Source organism: Solanum pennellii, chromosome 2 (genome assembly GCF_001406875.1).
Source record: "Solanum pennellii chromosome 2, SPENNV200".
NCBI lineage: Eukaryota > Viridiplantae > Streptophyta > Magnoliopsida > Solanales > Solanaceae > Solanum > Solanum pennellii.
Window position 1 is genome coordinate 9185731 of NC_028638.1, and position 24030 is coordinate 9209760.

Below are 24030 nucleotides of genomic sequence, written 5' to 3' on the forward strand. Positions count from 1 at the left end.
AACGTTGGTAGCCACTTCTTCAAATCATGCAGAAATAATAGCCATCCATGAAGCAAGTCGAGAGTGCGTCTGGTTGAGATCAATGACCCATCATATTCAGGAAATGTGTGATTTTTCTTTGAAAAAGAATATATCAACCACAATGTACGAATATAATGCTGCATGTATAGCTCAATTGAAAAGAGGATACATCAAAGGAGACCGGACAAAGCATATCTCACCAAAGTTCTTTTTCACGCATGATCTTCAACAAAATGGTGAGATAGAAGTTCAACAAATTCGTTCAAGTGATAATCTTGCTGATTTATTCACTAAGGTATTGTCAACATCAACGTTTGAGAAGTTGAAATACAAGATTGGAATGCGCCGTCTCCGAGATATCAAGTAAAGTTTTCATCAGGGGGAGCAAAATACGCGTTGTACACTTTTTCTTAACTATAATTTTGTCCCAAGTTGAATTTTCCTGGTAAGGTTTTTAACGAGGCAACATTCAAAGCGTATTATGAGATATGTGTACTCTTTTTCCTTCACTAGGCTTTTTCCAACTGGATTTTTTCTAGTATTGTTTTAACGAGACACATAATCTATGGATATCCAAGGGGGAGTGTTGTAAATCCATTGTATATGTGGATGATCCATTAGAGTTATCCAACAATTAATTGGATTCATGTACTAGTGTTTCCAATGTGATAAGATTTCAAAGTGATATGAACCTTGATGATAACTATGTATAATTCCAAGGTGACCTTTGACTATGATATCTCAACACTATAAATAGAGATATCATTCACCATTGTATGATACACTTGAATAAGAAAATTTTATGCTCTATCTTATACTTCTTATCTTTTTCTTCTTATATTCTGAGTTTTCTTTACAACAATATTATTATTATTATTATTACTTATTGATAAAATTAAAACGTCGCAGCTAGTATACGACTAATGATAAATTAGCGTTCCGAGTGTCTTCACCTCTTGTTCCTCTGCAGCTCTGCTTCTTCTTCTCTCCTCCATTTACTTCCCAAACATGTTTTGAATATCTTTGTTTGCTTCCCCCAACAAAATAAAGCTCAGTACGCACAAGCTTTCGGCTTCTCTGTTTCAGAATAGAAACAGCCACATCAACGAGAAGATTTACCAAGAAAAAAGCTTCAATGGAGGTATTTTGTTTCAATCTACTCAAATCCTTACTAATAGGGTTTTCCAGAGACAGAAAGTGAGAAAGAATTTCATAACATAATTTTGACTATTGAAGTTTAAGTAATGTGTGTATATATATTTTTTTCCAATGTTCGTAATAGTTCTATCAGCTTTTGCTTCCTTTAGCACCAAAATTAAATTAGATTCATGAGAAATAATTATATAAATATCGAAAACTGAAATACATCCCGAATCACCATTTCAAGTAAATTGGATGCTTCAATTGATTTTAGAGCAAGTTTTGAACCATGAACGCCCCTCATTTGACCTTAGGCTGAATGTTTCGATGCAATACATTTTCTGTACTTCTTTTTATCTGGAAATTTGAAAAACTACAGATTTATATTTTCTGTAACGCAAATGTAGTATATTATCTTTAGTTGCTAAAACAGTCAAATTATAGATTTATACTGTGTAAGTTGAAATACTTCCTTTTTCTATTTTCTTGTAGTTACTGAACCAGAACTTGCCTCATGGTGCTAATATTGGCGGTGACATCTCGTTGATGCTTGAGCTTCCAGAAAATGACAGGTTCTTCAAGAAAAAGAAGGTTTGAGGATTTGAAGCAAATTATTGATTATCTTTATTCCTTCTAGTTGTCTGTCAGGACCCAAAATCCCAAAGCCTCATAGCAGACGCCTGACAATTCCCATGTCGAGCGAATCCCATAAAATCCAAAACCATCACATACCAGATGAGTGCAAGTCTAATAATAAGAGAAAGAATCACATAATCACCCGAAACTAATTATCCAGATGCAATGCGGAAGCTCAAATAAAACAGGACTAGTTACATACTAAATCACGACTGTCCATCAGTATATAAGTTCAAGTCTAAAGTGTAAAATAGTAATCAACTGAATAGCGTAAAAGAACTTCCAGCTACCGCATAACTAAGCAGTTAGATCACCAGTGGAGGCCATACTTGAACAATCAACAATGATCAACCCAGAGGCTCGCTGGTACTAAGAACCTATCTGCATTTAAAGTGTAGGGAAGAGAAGAAGGGGGGTGAGTACGGTGAAATACTTAGTTAGTAATGTGATCATCCTAACATGGCAGTGGCATGGGTCATGATATGAAAGTATTCTTTTAAGAAAATCCTACACATATATTTAACGACAATAACATGCACTTAAATATGGTATCAACATAGCCCATATATGATGGAAATATAATCTGAATATGAGTCCACATGCCCTAACATATCCCACAATTCAGTGTGAATTGTATATGCAATTCAACATACATATACACAGTGCGTGACAAGCAATACAACCATGTAAACTAATGTACATGACATTGATAATATTATTCTTGCATCAAGTGATGCATATAAGCGACTCCAAGTTTGAGAATAGAATCCAATTGAGGTCATAATCTTAACTTACCTTAGTCCAAGCTAAGTTTAACCTTCCAAAACAACTTTACCGCATTCGGAATGCACGAAATGACTTCAAAAACAATTAGTTATGTCAAAAAATGCCATTGAATTCAATTCTATAATTTACAACAACAACTACATACTTAGTGTGATCCTACAATTGGAATCTGAGGAGGGTGGGGTGTATACATACCTTACTTCTACCTTTTATGAGATAGAAATGCTATTTTATAGACCCTCAACTCAAGAGGAACATTTTCAAAAATAGGTTTGACAAGTACGAGAGTAAAAAGCTATGTTGAAAAAGTATCGTTGAAAAGAGAAGTATTGACTACGAACATAGTAAAGATAACCCAAGTTAAAGAAACAACAATGATTGTACAAATGAATATACGATAATAATAAATAATAATAATGATACTGATAAGTATAAAAGGGAGCCAACAAGGTGCTCTAAGCTAGAACCATACTCTCTCACTCTCATAAGAAAGAGAGAAATGACTTCGCTATATACTAACCCTCTACCCTAATTCTTCACCTTCATGCTTGCTTATCGAGAATCATATTTGAAATGTATTATCACCTCTTCCCAATTCTTCCTCAGTTTACCTGTACCTCTACCGCTCTTTAGACAATCACCGCCAACCTATGTACACTGGGGCATCTTTGCTCCTCCTCTTTATATGTACGATCATCTCAACCTTGCTTTCCGCATCTTGGGGCCACTCCTATCTTACCCTATACATAATTTTATCCTAATCTTATCTCTCCTAGTGTGCACATTCATCTAAGCATCCTTATCTCTACTACATTCATCTCCTGAGCATGTGAATTCTTGAGCGGCCAACACTCTGCTCCATTCTTATGTTGCTCGGATTCTTCAAAAATGCCAACGAGGTGCGTGTTGGATCGCCAAAAGTGGTGTATTTTTGATGAATCCGAGACGGGTGTGGCATCAAAAGTGAAGAGTCCGCACAACTAAGATCCATACAACATAGTTGGCCTTATAACCACTTTATAGAACTTACCTTTAAGTCTATTCTTACCACATATGAACATTGGATGCAAGCTTATGTTCATCTACCCTGTTCCAATACAATGTGTGACATCGTCGTCAATCTTCCCATTTCCTTGGATTATTGACCTGATATACTTGAAGCTTCCTCTCTTGGGAATGATGTGTATCAGTTCCCACTTTCAAATTTGCCACATTTGATGTATCATTGACCTTCCACTCCATATACTGTGTTTAACTCTTGCTCAACCTAAAACCTTTAGGCTTTGGGGCTTGCCTTAAAACCTCTACTTTATCGTTAACTTCACCGCATGTCTCTTTAATCAATACTATGTCATTTGCAAATAGCATACACTATGGTAGCTTAGCTTTAACATGTCGTGTCAATTCATTCATCACCATGGCAAATAAGAACGAGATAAGAATACATCCTTGATGCAACCCCATCTTGACTTAGAAGTGTTTCGAGTTTCCTCCCCTTGTTCTCACTCAGTTTTTGGCTCCATCATACATATCCCTAATCACTCTAATATATGTCAAAGTACACCTCTAGACTCCAAGCATCTCCATAAAACCTCCTTCGGGACTTTGTCGTATGGCTTTTCTAATTCTATGAACACCCATATGTAAGTCTCTTTTCCTATCCCTATACTACTCAACAATCTCCTTAGAAGATGAATGACTTGCATAGTTGATCGCCCTAACATGCTTACAAATTGATTCTCGAAAATAGACCTATCCCTCCTCATCGGCTCATCCTCATCTCTTCCACCCTCTCTCAAACTTCCATTGTGTGGCTTAATAGTTTAATTCTATAATCTAAGAGTCGATAAAAGTAAAAGTTAACCCCGGGTCAACATGGTCTAACCCCAAATTAAAATTGAAATTCAGATTACGCATAACCGAACGAGTTCAAAGCTATGCATGGATTTCCATTTGAGACTTCTAGTCTATCAAATCTAGGATTTATTTTTTTTGTAGTGTTTCGGCTCTAATTCCCTAATTTCCGCCGTTAAATTCCATGTTATAGGGTTAACGTTAGCACACTAACATGATATAAACTTAAGGTACTGATTAAAATACTTATCCCAAGTCAAAGGGGGTAATCCCAGTCTCTGATTACCGAAACTTAGAATGTAAAATATGGTGATATAATAGCTGCTGTCCACCAGGCTGATCTTTATATACCCTAGGAGCTTGGTCGTGATCGTGACACCCTACTCGCTATCGCAGAAATAATCCAGGCCCAGGCTCAATGCACTCGTGACAAGTTATCCACGATAGGGAAGTCTTGCTTGACGCCTAATCCAGTGTTCACGATCTCCCACCATATGAATGGCGAAACTAGATTGTTCAATACCTCATGGCCGTGAGACAAGCTTTGTGATCGTGGTTCACACTTGAAGCTGTCTCTAGTTCCAAATTGTGCCAAAACACACTCGAGTCCCTCAGATCCCAAACCATACCCTACCAACAAGTCCCAAATAGTAATATCTATTTATGCAAAAGCTTAAAACATAAATTGGATGCCAACACGTGAAATGAGCGGTTGGGTTGTTACACTACGTCCTTTGACTTTGTTACATAGTCCATAGAAAAACTTAAAAACTCTGTTCTTAATCTCGCATGTGCTCTGGTCATGGTGTTATCTAATCTTGTCTGCAGAAACTGCTGGAAGACATGGGTTCTCATGCAAAACATACATCCATACATAGCTCTGCAAGTCCTGGTGAAGTTGAGTCTTCTTTACTTTTGATGCTTCAGAGAGCTAGAATCATAAACTTAGATGAGGTATTCCTTTCTCAAAATCTAACATCTAGAAGTAGTTGAGTAACTTTTAAATGCTAATAACACTTCTGTTTTTCTTTCTGACTTGGAAAATGTGTTGAAAGTCTTTCCTCGGACAAAATGACTTCAGTAATTTTCCAGCAAAATTAAGCTTAAACTTCACCTTACTTTTATTCTGATCTATTCAATTCTTCATCACAATTCTTACGAGGGTTTAGATGGAAGATTTATTTCTTTGTTTCTGCAAACAAGTCATTTGAAATCAAGGAAAATGGGAGAGATTGAAACAGTTGGTATATTTGGGTGGAAAGGAAGAATTTTGTCAGTACACTCCCCATCAATGCTAGAATGCTGCTATGGGTTTGTCAGATTCTACATTTGGCATTGGAGGGTACTGATAAACTGTGCAGATGATGGAAATTCGTGGATGATGTTTTTATTGTTAATGAACTCTTGGACACCAGAAAGAAACAAAAGAAGAGTTGAGTCATCTGTAACTAGACTTAGAGAAGGCTTATGATCATGTTAAATGGGAGCTTCTACTTTACCTTTTGAAGGTTTTGGGATTTGGTAACAAGTGGATAAAATGGATCAAAATGTGTAATATGTATTTTCTACTTGAGGTTTTACAGACTCACATCCTATGTATGCCGTCTCTGTTCTCTTCATCAAAATAGGTGGAAAAGAGACTAGATACTATAAGAGGTGAATTTCTCCTGGAGGGGAAACAAGGAGAAAAAAGCATTCCACCAATTGAATTGGACATCTATTATTCAATCAAAATGAAGGAGCTTTATGGAAAGTGGTGGTTACCAAAAAGTACGGAAGAGAGCACAACTACAATAAGAATAACATACTCATTGTAATGCCACAATGGGGTCTGGGAGGTGGTGTGTGTAGCCTTACCTCTACCCTATAAAGATAGAGAGGTTGTTTCTGAAAGACCCTCGACCTCAAGTAATGCATATCAAAAATCAAATTAGTAGAACAATTACAGTAGTAAAGGAGTCATACTAACAACAATTTAGAAGAGAACACAAGTTACAACAGATAATATGATACTTGAAGAAATGGAAACATCATATAGCTCTAAAATCGAAGAATAACCTAGTAGGAGAGTAATAACAACAATATTGATTAGGGAACTAAACAACGGTTAGTTACCTTCTAACCTTCTACTTTAATCCTCGGCCTCCATATCCTCCTATCTCGGGTCATGTCCGAGGTTAGCTGTAGGTGTGTCATGTCCTGTCTAATCACTTCTTCCTAATACTTCTTCGGCCTTTATCTGCCTCTCCTTATACCCACCATAGCCAACCTCTCACACACCTCCTCACTGAGGCGAGGCACCTTTGCATCTTCTCTTCGCATGCCCAAAATCACCTTAGCCTCGCTTCCCTCATCTCAGTGTTGTGAATGGCGAGCGCCTCATCGCCTTTGGCGAGAGGCGAGGCGAGGCCTCCTCGTCATTCCCCACTGAGGCGAGGCGGTATGCAAAAGGCGGCCCATGGCGATTCATGGCGACCTAATGGCGCCAAAAAAGGCGGTGCCTTTATTTTTAAAAAATATTTGACTTAACAATATTAGTCAAAATTAGGGCTTTTTTTTTAATATTTTCAAATCTGCTGCTGTGCACTCTTCTCCCCGACTCTCTTCCCCTCGCGACTCTCTTCCCCTCGCAATCTCTTCTCCTGGTCTCCATCATCTTCGAGTTGCTGCTGCTGAAGACCTGAGGTATACCTCTTTTTTTCTGTTCTTCTTCTTCAATTTTCGTTTCAGACTTCCAATTCTGTTTTCTTCAAGTTTTCTTCACTACTCTTTTTTTCCTCTATTTTCTTCACTCTCTGTTTTGTCCCAGATTACTGTAAAATGCCTTCTGTTTTCATTGTGCTGTGAGTCTGTGACTGCTGTCCATTATTTTTTTGAAAAAAAAAATTAATTCTTTCTATAGTAATTATTATAGTATTTGTAATATATGTAATTGCTATTGAAATTTTGATTATTATATGTGCAATTATTTTTAATTTTTGGTATTAATTGGCGCCTCTATTCAAAAAGGCGAGCGCCTCGCCGCGTGGCGAGGCAGACCCTTGTCGCCTTTTGTCGCCTCTCGCTGTCCAAAACACTGCCTCATCTTGTCTGCCACTAAGTCTACTCCACCTTTTCCCTGATGTCTTTATTCATGGTCCTATATTTTCTAGTATGCCCACACATCTATTTCAACATCCTCATTTCAGCTACTTTTATCTTCTAGCCGTGAGAGTTCTGGACCCACCAGGCGCCAACACTCCGCCCTATGTAACATAGCTGGTCTGACTACCACTCCATAAAACTTACAACCTAAGGCTTGATGGCACATTATTAACACACAACACACTAGATGTGAGCCTCCATTTCATCACCTCACTCTAATATGATGTGTAACATTCTTATCAATCTCTTCATTTCCTTGGATTATTGACCTCAAATATTTGGAACTCCCTCTCTTGGAGATGATTTCTATATCAGTCCCTACATCCACATCTGCCACGCGATTTATGTATCAATCCCCACATTCACATCCCCACATGATTTATGTTAGTAAACTTGTATTCTACGTATTTTATCTTAGTCTTTCTCAACCTGAATCCTTAAGACTCCAAGGTCAAGTCTCCAAACCAATAATCTATTATTATCTCTATTGCGTGTCTCGTCAATTTAACTATGTCCTTTGCAAATACCATACAACAGGTCACCTCTCCTTGGGTATGCCGCGTTAGTTCATCCATCACCAAAGTAAATAGAAACAATCTAATGGCTGATCCTTGGTGCACCCCATCACGACTGGGAAGTGCTCCGCGTCTCCTCCGACATCCTTACTCGGTTCGTGGCTCCATGATACATGTCCTTAATCCCCCTAATGTAAGACACAAGTACCTCTTGACTTTGAACATCTCCATAGAACCCCCTAGAGACTTTGTTGTATGTGTTTTCGAAGTCAATGAATACCAGATGTAAGTGCTTGTTTCTCTCCCTATACTACATCAGTCTCCTTACTGGATGAGATGTATGGCTTTGTAGTGGAACATTTCAACATGAATCCAAATTGGTTCTCGGTAGTAGACACACCCTTTCTCATCCTCATCTCTATGACTCTACTATCCTCTCCCAAACTTTCATATTGTGGCTTAACAACTTAATACCCCTATAGTTGTTGCAATTCTGAATATCCTTGTTCTTGTACAGCAGGATCATATTTCCACTTCGATTCTTCAGGAATTTTAGACGTCCTAAAAATGATGTAAACAACCCAGTTTGCCACTCCATACCCGCTTTACCTGCACTCTTCCAAAAATTTCATTGGACCTGGCTGGCTCGATCGCCCTTCCCCTTCTCATCCAAAGAATAACCTCCTCAAACGTTATACCCCTACAATACTCAAAATCTTGACTACTCCAGGATGCTCTAAATCACCCAAAAAAATATTCGTGTCCCCCTTCTTCATTCAAGAGTTTTTTTTTTCTGGAGATAGCAACAAGTTGTAGTAAAAATCAAAATCAAAAGGGGCCAGTGAAGACCTAACTACAAGGCTAAATCGAAAGTGCAGAAATTATTAACTAGCAACTAAAGAGACTCTAGGAATATTAGTGTCTCTGCGTCATATATGTACTTGTCTTTACACCAGAAATGCAAAGTTGAATACAATTAAGCTTTGTATTCTGAATAGGGTTGCTTTTGTTTTGAAAACATCTTGAGTTCCTTTTCCCCCAGATAGTCCACCATATGCAACCTGGGATCAGACTCCAACATTTTTTTGAGCTCTAGTTCCTCTTCTTCTGCTCTACGTAGTACATCTAGTGTATTTGTTGGCATTGCCCAACTCAAACCAATGCTTGCAAGAATATGTTCGACAGTTCAATAGTCACCCTAAAATACAAAAAGAGGTGACTATTTGTTTCAGCATCATAAGTGGTGGATAGAGCATAGGTGTATTCTCTTTCTTTGCAGTCTGTCTCGTGTCAAAAAAGCCTTCTTTGATGCCAACCAAACTAATTATACCACCTTCTACGGTATGTTTGTCTTCCATAGCTGTCTCTAGGGTCAGTTTACTTGAAGATTGTTGTTATGATTCCTCAAGTGATATGCTGTCTTGACTGTGAAAACTCCTTCTGTCTCTCAATTACCACAATCTACCTTTTTCTGTTGAGGTTCCATTGAAGAAAATTAAGTGTGTTAAGGAAGGCACTAAATCTGTCCATTTTGCAGTCACTCAAAAGTTTTCTGAAACTCAGGTCTCATCCTTTGATTGTTCCATACCCTCATTGATACTGGCCCTTTGCTGCAAGTCAGGATGTAAACATCCTAAGTAAGCCATTACCTAGCCAATTATCTCCTGAAAGAGAACTATCTTGCCCATTCCCAACTTTGAATCTGATATTAATGCTGATATCATCCAAGGATTTCTAATAGTCCTCCAAACATGACCCAATAAACAGTGCTAACAACTTCGGTTTTCCTAGTATTCTTTTCCATATTTTTCTTTAATCACCCTCCATAATGATTGATCTTGATTTGAGTATCTCCAGAGCCACTTCATGAGTGAACTTTGATTTTGCTTCCTAAGGATTTGTATGCCAATCCCCCTTTGTTGTTTTCTTAGTGTTAGAGTTTTCCAGTTGACAAGATGAACACCCTTTTTTTCCTGGTTGTGTTGCCACAGAAAGTCACTTCTCAACATATCCAGTCTTTTGTCAACTTGTGGAGTTATGTGAAAAATAGACATCGTATGAGTCATACAAGGCCCCCCATCGCCATCAACTTCTCCCCCATCTCCTGGGTTTTGACAGTAGTCAAGCCACTGCACTTGATTGTTGATAGGTCATACAACGTCCTATTCTTCCTCTTCCTCTTCCTCTTGATCTCTAAATCCATTGCTATGAGCTTATGTTGAGTTGTAAGATACTCAGTCAGGATGGGGCATAATGATGAAGGAAAGTTCACAGTAAGGCAGCCTACAAGATAGAGATGAACCTGAATACTATCACTGACAACTGGGTTTGGAAGCTAGTCTGGAAGGTCACCTTCCACCCAAAGTTGTTTGCTTTAGCTGGACAGCGATCCGTGAAGCCAGTTCTACACAGGACAACCTTGCAAGGAGGAAGATTCGGATTGTGAATAGATGCCACATATGTTATTGAGAAGCAGAACCTCATAGCCATCTGTTTCTGCAGTGCCTGGCCACAACAGACTTATGGCACCTGGTTCTCACCCTTTTTGGCCTCAGATGGGTAATGCCAAACTCTATCAGGGAGTTTTTGAATGCTGGAGCCACTGAAAACTTGACAGCACCGTCAAAAAGATTTGGAAGATGATACCAACTGCCATCTTATGGACTATCTGGAATGAAAGAAATAGAAGATGTTTTGATGGCCTCTCAACTAGCCAATCTATGTTCAAAGCTAAATGTATTTTGTATTTATATAGTTGTTTTTTCCCCCAATAGATTCCTCTAAAACGTTTTTAGGTTTTGTTTGCTCTATGATAGTGTACTAGAGATAACATACTAGTGCTCACTATCGTGTAACTTCTTTTCATCTTCTTGATATCATGAATGGAATCAATTACTTCATCTAAAAAAAAAGATACTCGAGATATCCTTGCAGTGCTTACATAGACTTCTATCACACTTTCTAAGGAGTAAGTAATTTATCTAAATCTTTGTCACCGTACTACAAAAGTCACCCAGTGATCCTCCTTCTTCGGGGAACTCGAATTAGCTATCACCAAATCAAAAGCATTAGCAAAGTCCGAAGGCGAAACTCCTTTCATTTCTATCCCAAAACCGAAACTGCCATGAACATCAACATAACCCGTTGAAGTATTCCTGATGTGGCCATTGGAATCACCTCCTATGAATAGCTTCTCGGTGTGCGGGACCCCTCACTACCTCGTCCAAATCCTCCCAAAACTGCCTTTGTTCCTCCTCATCCAAGCTCGATTGTCGTTCATTTGCACTAATAATATTCAAGGTAAGTCCTCATAATGACCACTAAAATTGAACAGAATCACGGCTTGTTTGCTTGGAGGCAGATAAGATCCAGGGCACCTTACAAAGTGGTACATTTTGTTGGACTGTCATATATGAAGCAGTTCTTACACAACACTGTGACAAGAATAAGTATTCTTATCATCTGCTTTTGCCTTGTAGCTTCACAACTCAAATCTGGAATATGTTTTTCAACACTACTTATGTTAGCTGGGTGATGCCTAGAAGGCTACGACTATCGAGCAATTGCTTCACATTTGAACTGGTAAGGGTATTGAGAAGAAGAAAAGACGAGTCTGGGAGACCATTCCCGCCTGCATGTGGTGGGTGATTTGGAAAAAAAGGGAATCAAGGATCTTCTGAGAGAAAACGTGGGAGTGTACATACATTGAAATAAGTGTCTTTTTTTTGGGCTTTTTGGTATAACTAGAATATGTTAAGTACAAAAGATGAGATGTTCAGTTTCCTGAAGTGATTTAAATGAATTGATTTGCGTGTATTTTTTCATAAACTTTGTGCCTGTCTATAAAATCTTACCCTTCTCAAAAAATATGAAATAATGCTGATAACACTTTTTTGAGTAGCTTTCCACGAGTAGTAGTTCATAAATCCTCTTTAATTCTATAATTATGTGGACAATCAGTTGTCAATAGAACTGTTATAATTTACCTATGGATGGTTGGTGAAGCAAAATTATGTAATCAGTTGCTTTCTAACAACCTCCTTACTATGTCGGTTTATATCTGCCAAAAGAGCAGTTTTACTATAAGTTAAGTTTTCTTTATATGTTGTTACCTTTGTCAAAAAAAAAAAAAAAATTTTCTGAATATATCACAGTTTGTCAAAGGAGCGGAAAATTCATTAAAGTGCCACTAACATAATGCAAATCAAGATATCTCCAAGTATCATTTTGTTGAGATTTTTCGCACTGATAAAAGTTGTCTTTGGTTTAGCTGGAACTTTACTTTGGTGGCGAAGATGTCAAGGACATGGTAGGCTTTAATAGTCCAAGGAATGAGATGGAAGCCTTGAATTCAATTCTTACAGCCATTGCTAAGTTGGATGGAGAACATTGTTCAACCACCACATTGGAAGAATTACGAGTTGCAGCTGTCAACTTGATTTCTGAATTGGGAAAGAAATGTGAAGAGGAGAGCAAAGTTGTTACTCGGTCTAGCTGTGAGGCAGAGAAATGTTTACAACAGTGGGGCGAAGACCAAGGTGTGAAGTCACAATTGGAGATATCTTGTAAGTTCTCATCTCACCATTAATCCAAAAGTAACGTATTTATTTTTGCATGCATGATCGAAAATGCTATTGAGGAAAAGGGGAAACTTCTATTTTTTCTCGGCTAAGCTTTGGAGCCTAATCTAGGACTGTAGAATTGCATTTCAGTTTACCATTGTGTATATAACTTCCCTGTTTACGTGGGACTTTTGTATGATTGCCATTTAATTGGTGTTTCTAAACCACTTCTGTGAATTTCAATTCTTTTCGTTTGAGTTGTACTTGTCTTTAGTGTCAGAAAATTACTTCAAATAAAATGGAATAACATTCACTACTGTCTTATTTTCACTTATTTGAAAGTTTTTCAAGGCAACCTCCCTCTTCTGGCTGCCTTTCTTGCACCTACCCCGGAGAACCTCTTCTCCATACTCTCCTCGTCTTAACCTCTTGCCATCTACTTTGTACTTTCAACTTGTTGCAAAAACATTAAATGCCTATCAAACTTGCTCTTTGTTTTTTTATTATATAAATTCATGTCTTTCAATTTTCATTACATGTTTAGTGAAACAAATTAGCACATGTTTCAAATAAATGCGTTGTGGTTGAGGCATGGGAGTAACAACTTGGAACACTTGATGTGGGCCCATCTGTGTCAATCTTGGTGGGCAGGATTACCATAGCAACCTGTGGTTGTGGGCTGGGCAGGCTGCAGGGTTGATAAGTCGAGGTGCAATAAAGCTGGCATGGAGATGGCTAAGATGGATGAACTTCGGCATTCAAACTGTCAAATTCTCAATTCTTATCAATGGCTCCCCTACAGGCTTCTTCTCTGCTCAAAGAGGCCTAAGGCAAGGTGACCCTTTATCACCTTTTCTATTCATCATTGCAATGGAAGGGCTAAGTGATAGCTGAAAACTGCTCGAGAGAAGCTATGGTTAAAGAGATTCAAAATATCAAACAGAGTGGGATGTGAACTGGAGATCACCCATTTACAATACGCAGATGATACTCTCATATTTTGTGATGCCAACAAAGAACAACTCAGGATGCTGAGGGTGATTTTTATTCTCTTTGAAGCTATATCAGGACTTCATATAAATTGGAACAAGAGCTTCTTATATCCAGTTAATGTAGTTCCTGACCTATCCTCTCTGGCTAGGACCCTTGGCGGAAGAACTGGTGACCTCCCTACTACTTATCTGGGGATGCCTCTTGGAGCAAACAGTAGGTCTTTGGGTATTTTGAATGGGGTGATGGAAAAGTGTGAAAGAAGATTAGTGAATTGGAAGAGCCAATACCTTTCCCTAGGGGGAAGACTAACACTTATTAATAGTATATTGGACTCTATGCCTAGTTTTATGATGTCCCTTTTTCCTATCCCTGATGGAGTAATTGATAGATTGGATGCTCTAAGAAGGAACTTTCTATGGGAAGGCAACAACGAGAAAAAAAAATTTCACCTGGTTAAATGGGCAGCCTTGATTGGGAATAAACAAGTTGGAGGTCTAGTGGTCAGAAACTTGAAGACTCAAAACCAATGTCTACTAATGAAATGGCTTTGGAGACTAGCCTCCAATGAACAAGCTTTGTGGAAGGAGGTAATTCAGGCAAAATATGAAATGGAAGATCATTAGTCAACTAGCATGGTGACCAACACTTATGGAACTAGCCTTTGGAGAACCATAAGGAACCTATGGCCAAAACTTAGAGGGAATTGCAAAATCAAAATTGGAAATGGTGTGAAGGTCTTATTTTGGGAAGATAACTGGCTGGAACTAGGTCCTTTAAAAACACTTTTCCCTGATGTGTTCATCCTCAACCAACAACAGAGGGCTACTGTGGCAGAGGTTTGGTCAAACCAAGGATGGAATTTCAGTAGAAGACCTTTCAATGATTGGGAGATCCAGAGAGTAGTAGAATTCTACAGAACTCTCGAACAATTCAGAGGAGGAAACAACGTCCAAGACTGCCTGGAATGGAAGGATCTCAAGCAAGGAAGATTCAGTGTCAAGGGGGCTTACAAAAAGTTCAACCCTTTCAATAACCAAATTAATGGGTGGCCCTGGAAAATGATTTGGAAAGGCAAAATTCCCTATAAAGTGTCTTGGTTTACTTGGCTACTTGCTAAATAGGTTGTTTTGACTCAAGAAAACCTCATGAAGAGGGGTATCCAATTGAGCCCTAGATGTTTCCTATGTGGGAAAAAGGCTGAGACTGTGACTCACGTGTTTCTTCACTGTAGGATAACCAACCAGCTATGGGACCTTTTCATCAGTAAAAAAGAATTGAATTTGGTGATGCCAAGGAGAGTAACTCAAACCCTGAAGATATGGAGTAGCTATTCCAACATCTCTTGTCACAGGGAGAGATGCAAAATCATCCCAGCTTGTATTTGGTGGTCAACGTGGAAAGAAAGAAACCTTAGATGTCATCAGAACAAGAGCAACACTATTCAGAAGATGAAAATGAATTGTCTTGTGCTGTTTCATTTTTGGTGTAAACAGGAGTATATGGAAGATCTAGAATTTATGAATATCTTAGGATCACTGTAATTTTTGTCATAGGATTGAAGATCTTCTCTTATGCTCTCTTTAATCTGTAACATGTTGTGGCAGGTTTTGATTTTTTGGAAATAGAAATATAAATCGTTACCTTCTAAAAAAAAATTTCTCCTTTTTCCCTTCACATCTTCGCCTGCTCTACCTACCATCTTCGCTACAATGTTCTCTGTGGATTGTTTGTTGTTCTGTTTGGTTGAGCTGTCGAGAGATGGTGAAGGAATATGGTAGAGGATTGAGAGGTGGTATCAGGTCAATTACGGGAGGGGCACTACCGGCTGATCAACTCATTTTGTGTTTAACCTGTTGATCAACTCTAGGCTGAGCTTCTAGTGAAAAACTAAAGCACTACTTTACACAATGAAATCCCGTACTTTTGCAATAACTTAGCTTCTCAAATAATAAGTAATTTCTGCTGGGTCTTTGTAGACCTAAGGTGAATTAGATAGGTTTTACACTTTTATCTGTGGTCTTGCAGTGATTTCAGGTGAGTGGAACTTTGGACGCGTGTCATTCTTTTTATACTCTGTGTAAAAAAATGGTGAATTCAACTGGAAATCTGTTGGTTGCTGCTTGTTTAGGACGGAATGCATGCTGTATGTTTGTTAAAAAGAGTGAGTCAGTGAAGAATTTTAGTGAAGGTGTCAAAAGATGGATAAAATTGGTAGAGATTTTTCGCATTGAGAGTCTGTTTTAAATGTATATGGACTATTATAACGAAGGTGATCTTTAGCTTGAATGGTGTTGGGTGGAAATGATGGCTGTGTTTGGTGGTGAGTATGGATGGTTTACATGGTGAATAGACGTGGTATTTTTCAGAGGATGGCTTGTACTGTTGCTGAAAAATGGTTGGAGAGGTGGTACAGGTCCTATGTATGTCAATTTATCTTGAAGAGTAAGGTTTTGTGGAAGAAAATAGTATTTTTCCAAGAAAAAAGGATTGGAACTAATGAACTTCAAGGCGGACTGGCGGAGTGAAGCAAACATGTTGTTCCAGCATGGTCCAAGGTGAAACGCTGGGGTACTAGCTACGGAATTTGAAGTTAAGGTGTGTAAAGGGTGTGTGAGTGTCAATGGGAAAATAATGCACATCAAGGGGGGAAGTATGCAATTAAGTCTGTGCTTCTATAATGCTTTATGATGCGGTCTTACCTTTGGTGTCTCTCTAGGGAATTTTTATGGTGAGATTCCTGGAATAATTCTCAGCCTCTTCCTCTTGAAGTTGCAGTTTGCCAATGCCAATGGCATAGTGAATTTCTGTTCTTGTTCTCTTTTGTTGATTGCCCAAGTTCTCACCATCCTTCAGTTATAGCACAACAACTTTACCATCAGACAATTCCCATTGTTGCAGCCGTATGGCCTTATAAACTGTTACTGTTTCAGCAATTTACTGTCCTAGACTTGCTAGATAGCTGGACAATTACCTTCAGTGCAGGAGAAAATTTTCACTGGTTGATCTGACACTTCCTATGTTCATTTCCAGTCATTATTTCACCAACAAACTGTATTAGTAAGCTCCTTCAATGGCTAACTTATTGATTGAATAAGGTAGAAATACTATTTTCATTTCCTTGCACATTTGTGTATCTTGTGATGCAGACTTTGAAGGAGCTGGAAGGGGAGCTATTGCAAGACAAGATCTGAGAATTGGAGACATTGCCTTGGAGATCCCTTTATCCATTGTCATTTCAGATGATATTGTGCATGAATATTACATGGTATGCTTTGTCAATGTTATGGGCATTTGTTGATTGAATCAGTTATGCTTTTTCTCCTTGCCTTCCCACTTGGCTTGCTAAAACAATTCGACAATCAGATTTCACTGTGTCGGCTTTTGCAAGCTTGACACTTCAAAATTTTAAACTATAGCTGATTAAAGTGCCTATAAATGAAGTCATCATAATTTTGTAAAGTACAATGTCTAATTTTCTGTAATAGAGCATGCGATTGGGTAGGAGAATTGCAAGTCCATTTGGAGTCGACACTTCAGTTCTAGTAGTCTTGTAGGAACCTTGTCTCCACACACTGACTCTCAACTTGATACTTTGAAGGCACTTCTCCATTTGCTTTGAGTTCAAAATTTTGCCCTGTGGTACCAGTTAAGAAGCTTTCTTCTGTGCAATAATGATTTATCTTTGAAGAAGTGTTTGGGTAGTATTGGGAAATTGATATAGCACTAGAGACGAGAAGGGAGAAACAGAGAATAGTAGTGTGGAAATAAGAGAACTATCAGAGAAAGATGAGAGTTCAAGAGATCAATGATAAAGTACTAAGTGTGTCAAAACATAGATGAACGGGATATATCTATAGTAGAAAACCATGTACTTTTTGGAGACACTTAGAACTTTGTCTTTAATAAAAAGTCAAGGATAAAATTAAAGATTCTCTCAAAACCTGTATGGGCAGAAAATCCTTTAGGTTCTTGTGCTTGTGAGGGGGACCATTTACCTACTGAATTAGTCGAGGTCTGTGTGAGGTGGTGAATACATCACCACTTCTAAAAATAGGCTATATTAAAAAATATGATAAATCAAACTAAGATGGTGATTTTAATAATAATGAGGATAGAAATATAATGTACAATGATTTGAACATAATAAAAAATCTGAAAGGTGAAGATGAAATAATAAAATATTCTTAAATCTGACGAGATTTCAAAATTTTCCCGTTCTTCATTTCCTACTTTATATTCTCCCAAATCACTTGAAGGTGCATCATTCTCTTCTGGTTGAAGTGAACTCGACTACTATGGATACCTAAACAAACCACTAGTTGAGAAACTATGATTGCATTGATCAACATACTAGAATCTGAGAAGGTGTAGGCTCTAATATACGTGCAGAGCTACTAGAGAATGATACTCAAATCTAATGGCCATATAATTTGGTGAATCCATCAAAAATGTATTTTATCCCAAGCTCATTGACAATAGACTGGCACTAACTTTCCACGTAGTGCTGAGAGTTGTGGAGAGTTAATCTTTTTCTTAGACCACTATGATAGTTGGGGTCCTAGTAGAGTCAGGTCAACCTTAGAATATTATTATTAAATTAGTATCATTGATGATTATTCAAGATGTACTTAGAATTTATTAATAAAAGATTGTTCTGAGCTGTTTCTTTATTTAAGAGTACTTGTGCTAAAATACAAGATCAATTTGGTGTCTCTATTCTTGCCTTTCATAGTGATATGCCTTTCACCAAGGAATTATATCAAACATCTTGCCGGTGTTCCCCTCAATAAATGGGATACTAGAGAGGAAGAACGGGTAACTCTTTGAGACTTCACACACTTCTCTAATTCAATCTTTTTTGCTGCTGTGTTTTGGGGCGACACAGTTCTTACATCTTGCTATTATTAAATTGGATGTCCTCATCTTCAACTCCGCCGGATAACTAAGCTGTCCCTCTCAGACTAGGGTTTTGGTGGATGGATTGTAACAAAAATGGGATGGACTAGCTCGGATGAAGAGGTGAACAATACAGAAGAAGGAACCTCACCGGAAAGTCTTTAGAATTACTTGCATACGCAGGCGTGTGGACAAATCTAGCCAAAAAAGTTGGGGTTTTCCTGCCGCATGACAACTTCGACAGGGTTGCCCATTGATGGGTTTTCTCACCAAGATGTGCCGAGTCCGAATCATATGTGGTTGACGCGCCACACGCACAAAATCCACAAAATTGAAGTAGGACGAGACAATTGCTGGAAAGGAAGAATAATTGCATGATGGCTATTTACATTCTTCTTGATATCACTGTAAATGCACAAATAACTACTAACTCACAAAAGCTCTGTTACCATGTTAGAGATGAAACAAGGAAGAATATATTGAGAGACAACACTTCTTGATTATTTCCTCAAGCGATTGAGGTTTAAATATCAAAGTGTACATGTCCTAAGAAAGTAAAATATAATCAATCACATAATTATAGGAAACTACAATATTTACAAGATTCTTAGTAAGTGCCAAGACTGATGTAACACTAGAAAAGAGAGGGAAAAGGGATAAGGATAGATAGAGAACAACAAAAATAGGAGAGAAGAATAAGATGAGGAAGTAGAAAAACTGATTAAAAAAATATTTATCAAATGTGTCAAAGAAAAGTACTAAGGATCCTGTTTATAGAGTAGGGAACTCTAAGCATATTGGGAAAAATGATTGTCACATCCAGATTTACCCCCTGGACATAACCGACGTCGTCGTCCTTTTTAAGGACTAAGACTAGCCTCTTAGTTTCATGCATTACATTCATAGGTTGAAAAGTGCGAAATTTTTTAAAACTTGTATTATTACTACTTGGAGGTTTACATAGACCTCTACATACACATACTATATATTCATATAGAGTATACATAGACCCTTCATATAGGAAGGTTACATAGCCTTCTACTTTTATTGCACATACATATATAAGAATATGGAATAAAGTCTCAATGATTGTCTCATCTCATACCATCTAAACGAATATCACAATGTGGCATAGCCCTTACATCAATTCAACAAGATCATGTATAGTCGTACAAAAGAATAATATTCAAATAACAAGAAAAGGAATGATAGAGTCAATAAGCTCATAACAAAATCCAAAGCTAGAACATGGCATTGCCCTCGAGAGTTGAGGACCTACCCTACTTGGATGAAAGGAAGAATCCAAGCCTTCAACAATGACGCCTCCCAGAACTCTTCAACGACCGGAACCTAAAATGTTTGGGGAAAAGGGAAGAAAATGGGGTTAGTACTCCACATTTACTAAGTATGAGATCTTATGCACATATACAAGCAAAATATGCAAAAAGCGAGCTTTTAGTTAAATCATGCCATTTTACTCCTTTAAGAACTTATGCACAACCAATAGTTAAGGAAGTCAAATGTATATCAGCACGCTTGAACCCATAATATCGTATGCTTTATCACCAAGTAATATCATCACAAGCATGAATAAGAGTAATCACATAAATAGCAAAGTAAGGTAACAAATCATATATTCCCATATAGTCAACAAGTGCAATGACCAAGTAAAGCCCCATAACCCTACTTAATCAAGTCACCCAACAAGAACTATAATTAGTATCATACTCCACACAATATAACCTCATATATTCATAAATTCATATCTTTAGTAATTAAGACCATTAAGGCCATTTGCATGTTCGTAAGCATCATATAAAAACATTTACATTTAACACAATCCATATACACAATATTAACTTCCCAAAGCTCTCATCAAGGCAAACTAGTGCAAGGCATAGGTAGAGTCCCATACCCCTACCTAGGCCAAGTCAAACCCCTCAAATCACTTTAGTTAGTCTATACTTCATTCTTTCATTTTAGTTTAGGGAACACTCGATTTAACCGACATTGACCACATGAGCTAAATGTGGAATCCGGTGTAATAAGACCTTACACCGATGGAAGGTGGTCTACCGGCCAAGGTAAAACCTCATATAAACATAGCTTTCTAGGTGGATCCACTAGCTAGTATCCTATGGTGGCAACATAGTTTAAGGAACTAAGAGATAGGTATTCCCTCTACATACAATTTAGTAATTGGGGCCTCACCTCATGGGAATCATTGGATGAGTATCCCTCAAAGGGGAGTCAACATCACTTATAGACCTATAGGGTAACACTTCCTCTATGGAAAGCCATCACCTCCCATTGTCATGTTCACTCGGTGCTAAGCTAAGTCCCTTTATTGAAATGTCATCAAGCCTTTAATTATCAATCATAACTTAATTTAGGCCACAGGATCTATCCCTTGTATAATCATCATCATCAATAGCTCAATAAGAATTGTATGAGTATAAGTCCTTTCATCACAGTTCATATAAGTGAGGTTAACGCTTTAGCATTTTATAATATATTCAGGCACATTGATAGTTTTCACCATCCTTATAGCACATACACCTTAATCAACCTCACAACATAGTCAAGACATTTCAATTAAACATCATACCATCATGTAATCCCAATATAAGACATACTCCAAATGTAATATCATGACTTAACAACAATTAATCACAAGTGGAAGTGAAGATAGAGATTCTAAAACTTACCAAGTCTTCCTCATAGTCTATCATCAAGATCTTACCATCAACCCATAACTCAACCCGACTTGGGGCGTAACATCATCACACAATGATAATCAATAGAATAACAAGGCCAATTGCATATCTATAACACAATTCATCTTTAGATCACAACTTGAGACACGGTACATAGGCTAATTTCACATTATAATTCATAACCTAAATCACATCTCAAGAACTAGCATGATAGATCTATAATTCCTCTTAATTTAATCATAATAACACCACAAGATAGTAATCAAATCAACAACCAACTTAATTGAATGATCACAATACAATATAGGTCAAGATCACTACCTACGGTTAGGGATAGAGGATCATATTCTTCAATTTAAACCAAACCATCAATAATTATCATAAACAAGTCGAATTACATGTTAATGTACTCAATATAACCCTAAGAATTCATTAACAACTCAATCCATAACTTCAATTTCGTAATTGAATGAAACCCATAAGAAAGCTCAACTTTTTGAAATCTCTTTTGAAGGAACCCTTTGAGGAAAGGGTCTCAAAGGTGAATAGAACCCATACCTTAATGTTTCTGAACAATTTGATGAAGAATCCACCCTTTTCCAGCCCCAGTTCACCTTCCAAGCTAAGCTTCTATGGAGTCTTCCAATTAGACAGAGAAAGACAAGAGAAGGAAGAGGGTTTATTTGAGAGTTGTGTTTTGATTAATGAGGGTTGAGGGTATTTATAGTAGGACTTAATCAACTTAATTAGTCTCTCTTTAATCCCCTACTAACACCTAAACCACTTAATTAATTAAATGAACTTAATTTAAAACTTGCAGGAATTTGCAGACCCAATCGATGAGACCTCGATCGACAGACCGTTGGTCCACCGACAGTCCGTGATGCACATCCGTAAGTTCGGTCAGAGACTTGTGCAGGCGAGACTTTTCTCCAATTTTCTAAGTGTGGGACGACAGTGGCATCGACGCCCCATCGATCCACACACGGACCGTAGCCTGCACTACTGCATTCCGTCGATGATTCTAGGGACTGTGCAGGTGAAGGGACCTTCTCCACCAGCCTACGTGTGGGACGACGGTGGCATTGACGCCTGGTCGATCCACACAAGGGCCGTCGTCTGTCCAGTCGATGCACACTGCCAGGCAGTGCTGCATCAAACTACAGGGGTCCCCCTCAAGGGCCCTTGGTTGGTCCTTGGGGAGTCGTACCCGGGCCTTTTAACCATGGAACAACTTGAACACCCATTAGCTACCTTTCCACCTATTTTTGTACATTTCCGACTCCTAAAAGTTAGTCGAAAAGGCTAAGGCACACTAACATCCCTCTGAACCAACTTCCTGAACGTTTTGGACGTTTTGGTTCTTAAACCTCCTAAAAAACCTCATTAAAAAATGGACTTAGAAACACTGTTTAGACTTTATGACACCTATGTTAGGCTTTACAATGAGTCTTGGATTTTCAAGGTGTTACAATGATATAGATGAAATCCAATCTGAAAAAATCCAAACCTCATTTTTAAAATCTACAATAATTCAACTTATTTTATGAAACCTCTCAACTGCAAATTCTCATGCTTTATCGGCATGAAAAGCTGAGAAGAGTGTATAGGTATTTGCACCCTAACACTGACAGTCTTATAAGAGTAGCTAACAAAATTTTTCATTATGTGACAGTATTCCATTTTGGAAAAGATCGAGGGCATGTCAGCAGAAACAATGTTACTGTTGTGGAGCATGAAGGAGAAGCACAACCGTGATTCCAAATTTAAGTTGTACTTTGATACGCTGCCAGAGGTATTTAATACAGGTTAGTTTCTTGAAACAATGTTTTAACTCGAATTAAAAAAAGTATTTTTTCGGTTTGTAATTGCGTCTAATATGGAGTTGGGCCTTCCTCTATACTTGTCCCTATATTGTGAGCACTAAGTAGTTATTGACCTTAGCCTGTTGATCCATAAGTGGACAATTTACATGTGTGCATATGTTTATGTATCAGGTGCGCAGTTGGTTTGAGAATGGCATGTGTCCTTCTGGTTGTATAAATTACCAACCTTCTTTTGTTATATAAAGTAACGTTTTGCTCCTTCCCCCGTATGTTTTACCCACCTGATCGAAAGAAAGAAAATTGTTCAAGAGTTAGACATACAACGATATGGTCTGGATATTGTTAAAAGAATGCATGTGGACACTCTTCTTTATAATGTAAATGGCATAACATATCCTTGGGGATTGATAAACTTTCTCTTTTTTGGTTATTTCGTTAATTAGCATAACATGAATGTATATATACCTATCACATTGTTGAATAGATGACAAGGAAATTACTCGAAATTTTTGTTAAGTTACATGGTATAGAGCCTCTAAGGCTCAAATTTTTGCTCAATGATTTCAAAATCTGTTGTTTTAGAAAAACTGTACTTATCAACTACCCTAAAAGAGTGACTAGTTTGTGTCTCGGACTCTCGACCAGCGAAGAGGATTTTAGGCCACCAAGCTCCATTTCCAGAAATTGGGTGAGCTTCGTCTAAGGCTCAGCGCCACCTCCACTTCGCAGCTGTCTCCCACTTCTCAATTGTCTCCCCCTTATGGGAGCGTAGGGGCACGTGCTCCAATAGAATCAGCCCCGACTCAACTTACCAGTCTTGCCTCGCCATTTCCCGTTCCTGGTACTCTTTTAATCATCCAAAGTTGTGTGTAGACAGATTCATGGATTCACAGCCTTGGCTACATAAATTTCATATATTCAAATCGGGTTTGATGCTGTC

General features: G+C 38.0%; 1 protein-coding gene across 5 annotated transcripts in view; it reads left to right on the forward strand.

Moving 5' to 3' along the window:
• The first annotated feature begins 936 nt into the window (after positions 1 to 936).
• Positions 937 to 24030, forward strand: part of LOC107011312 (N-lysine methyltransferase setd6) — a 30436-nt gene continuing 7342 nt past the window's right edge. Inside the window, exons 1-7 of one of the 5 annotated variants that reach the window (XM_027914341.1) lie at positions 937 to 1162; positions 1654 to 1752; positions 5266 to 5391; positions 12367 to 12661; positions 16682 to 16708; positions 16798 to 16916; positions 22940 to 23072. In XM_027914341.1, coding sequence (XP_027770142.1) covers positions 1157 to 1162; positions 1654 to 1752; positions 5266 to 5391; positions 12367 to 12661; positions 16682 to 16708; positions 16798 to 16916; positions 22940 to 23072 — 805 coding nt within the window. In that variant the 5' untranslated portion in view covers positions 937 to 1156. Of the gene's footprint in view, positions 1163 to 1653; positions 1753 to 5265; positions 5392 to 5413; positions 7123 to 7393; positions 11679 to 12366; positions 12662 to 16681; positions 16709 to 16797; positions 16917 to 22939; positions 23073 to 24030 lie in introns of those variants that run through there. The other 4 variants (XM_027914342.1, XM_015210747.2, XM_027914344.1 and 1 more) reach the window with 4 other exon arrangements.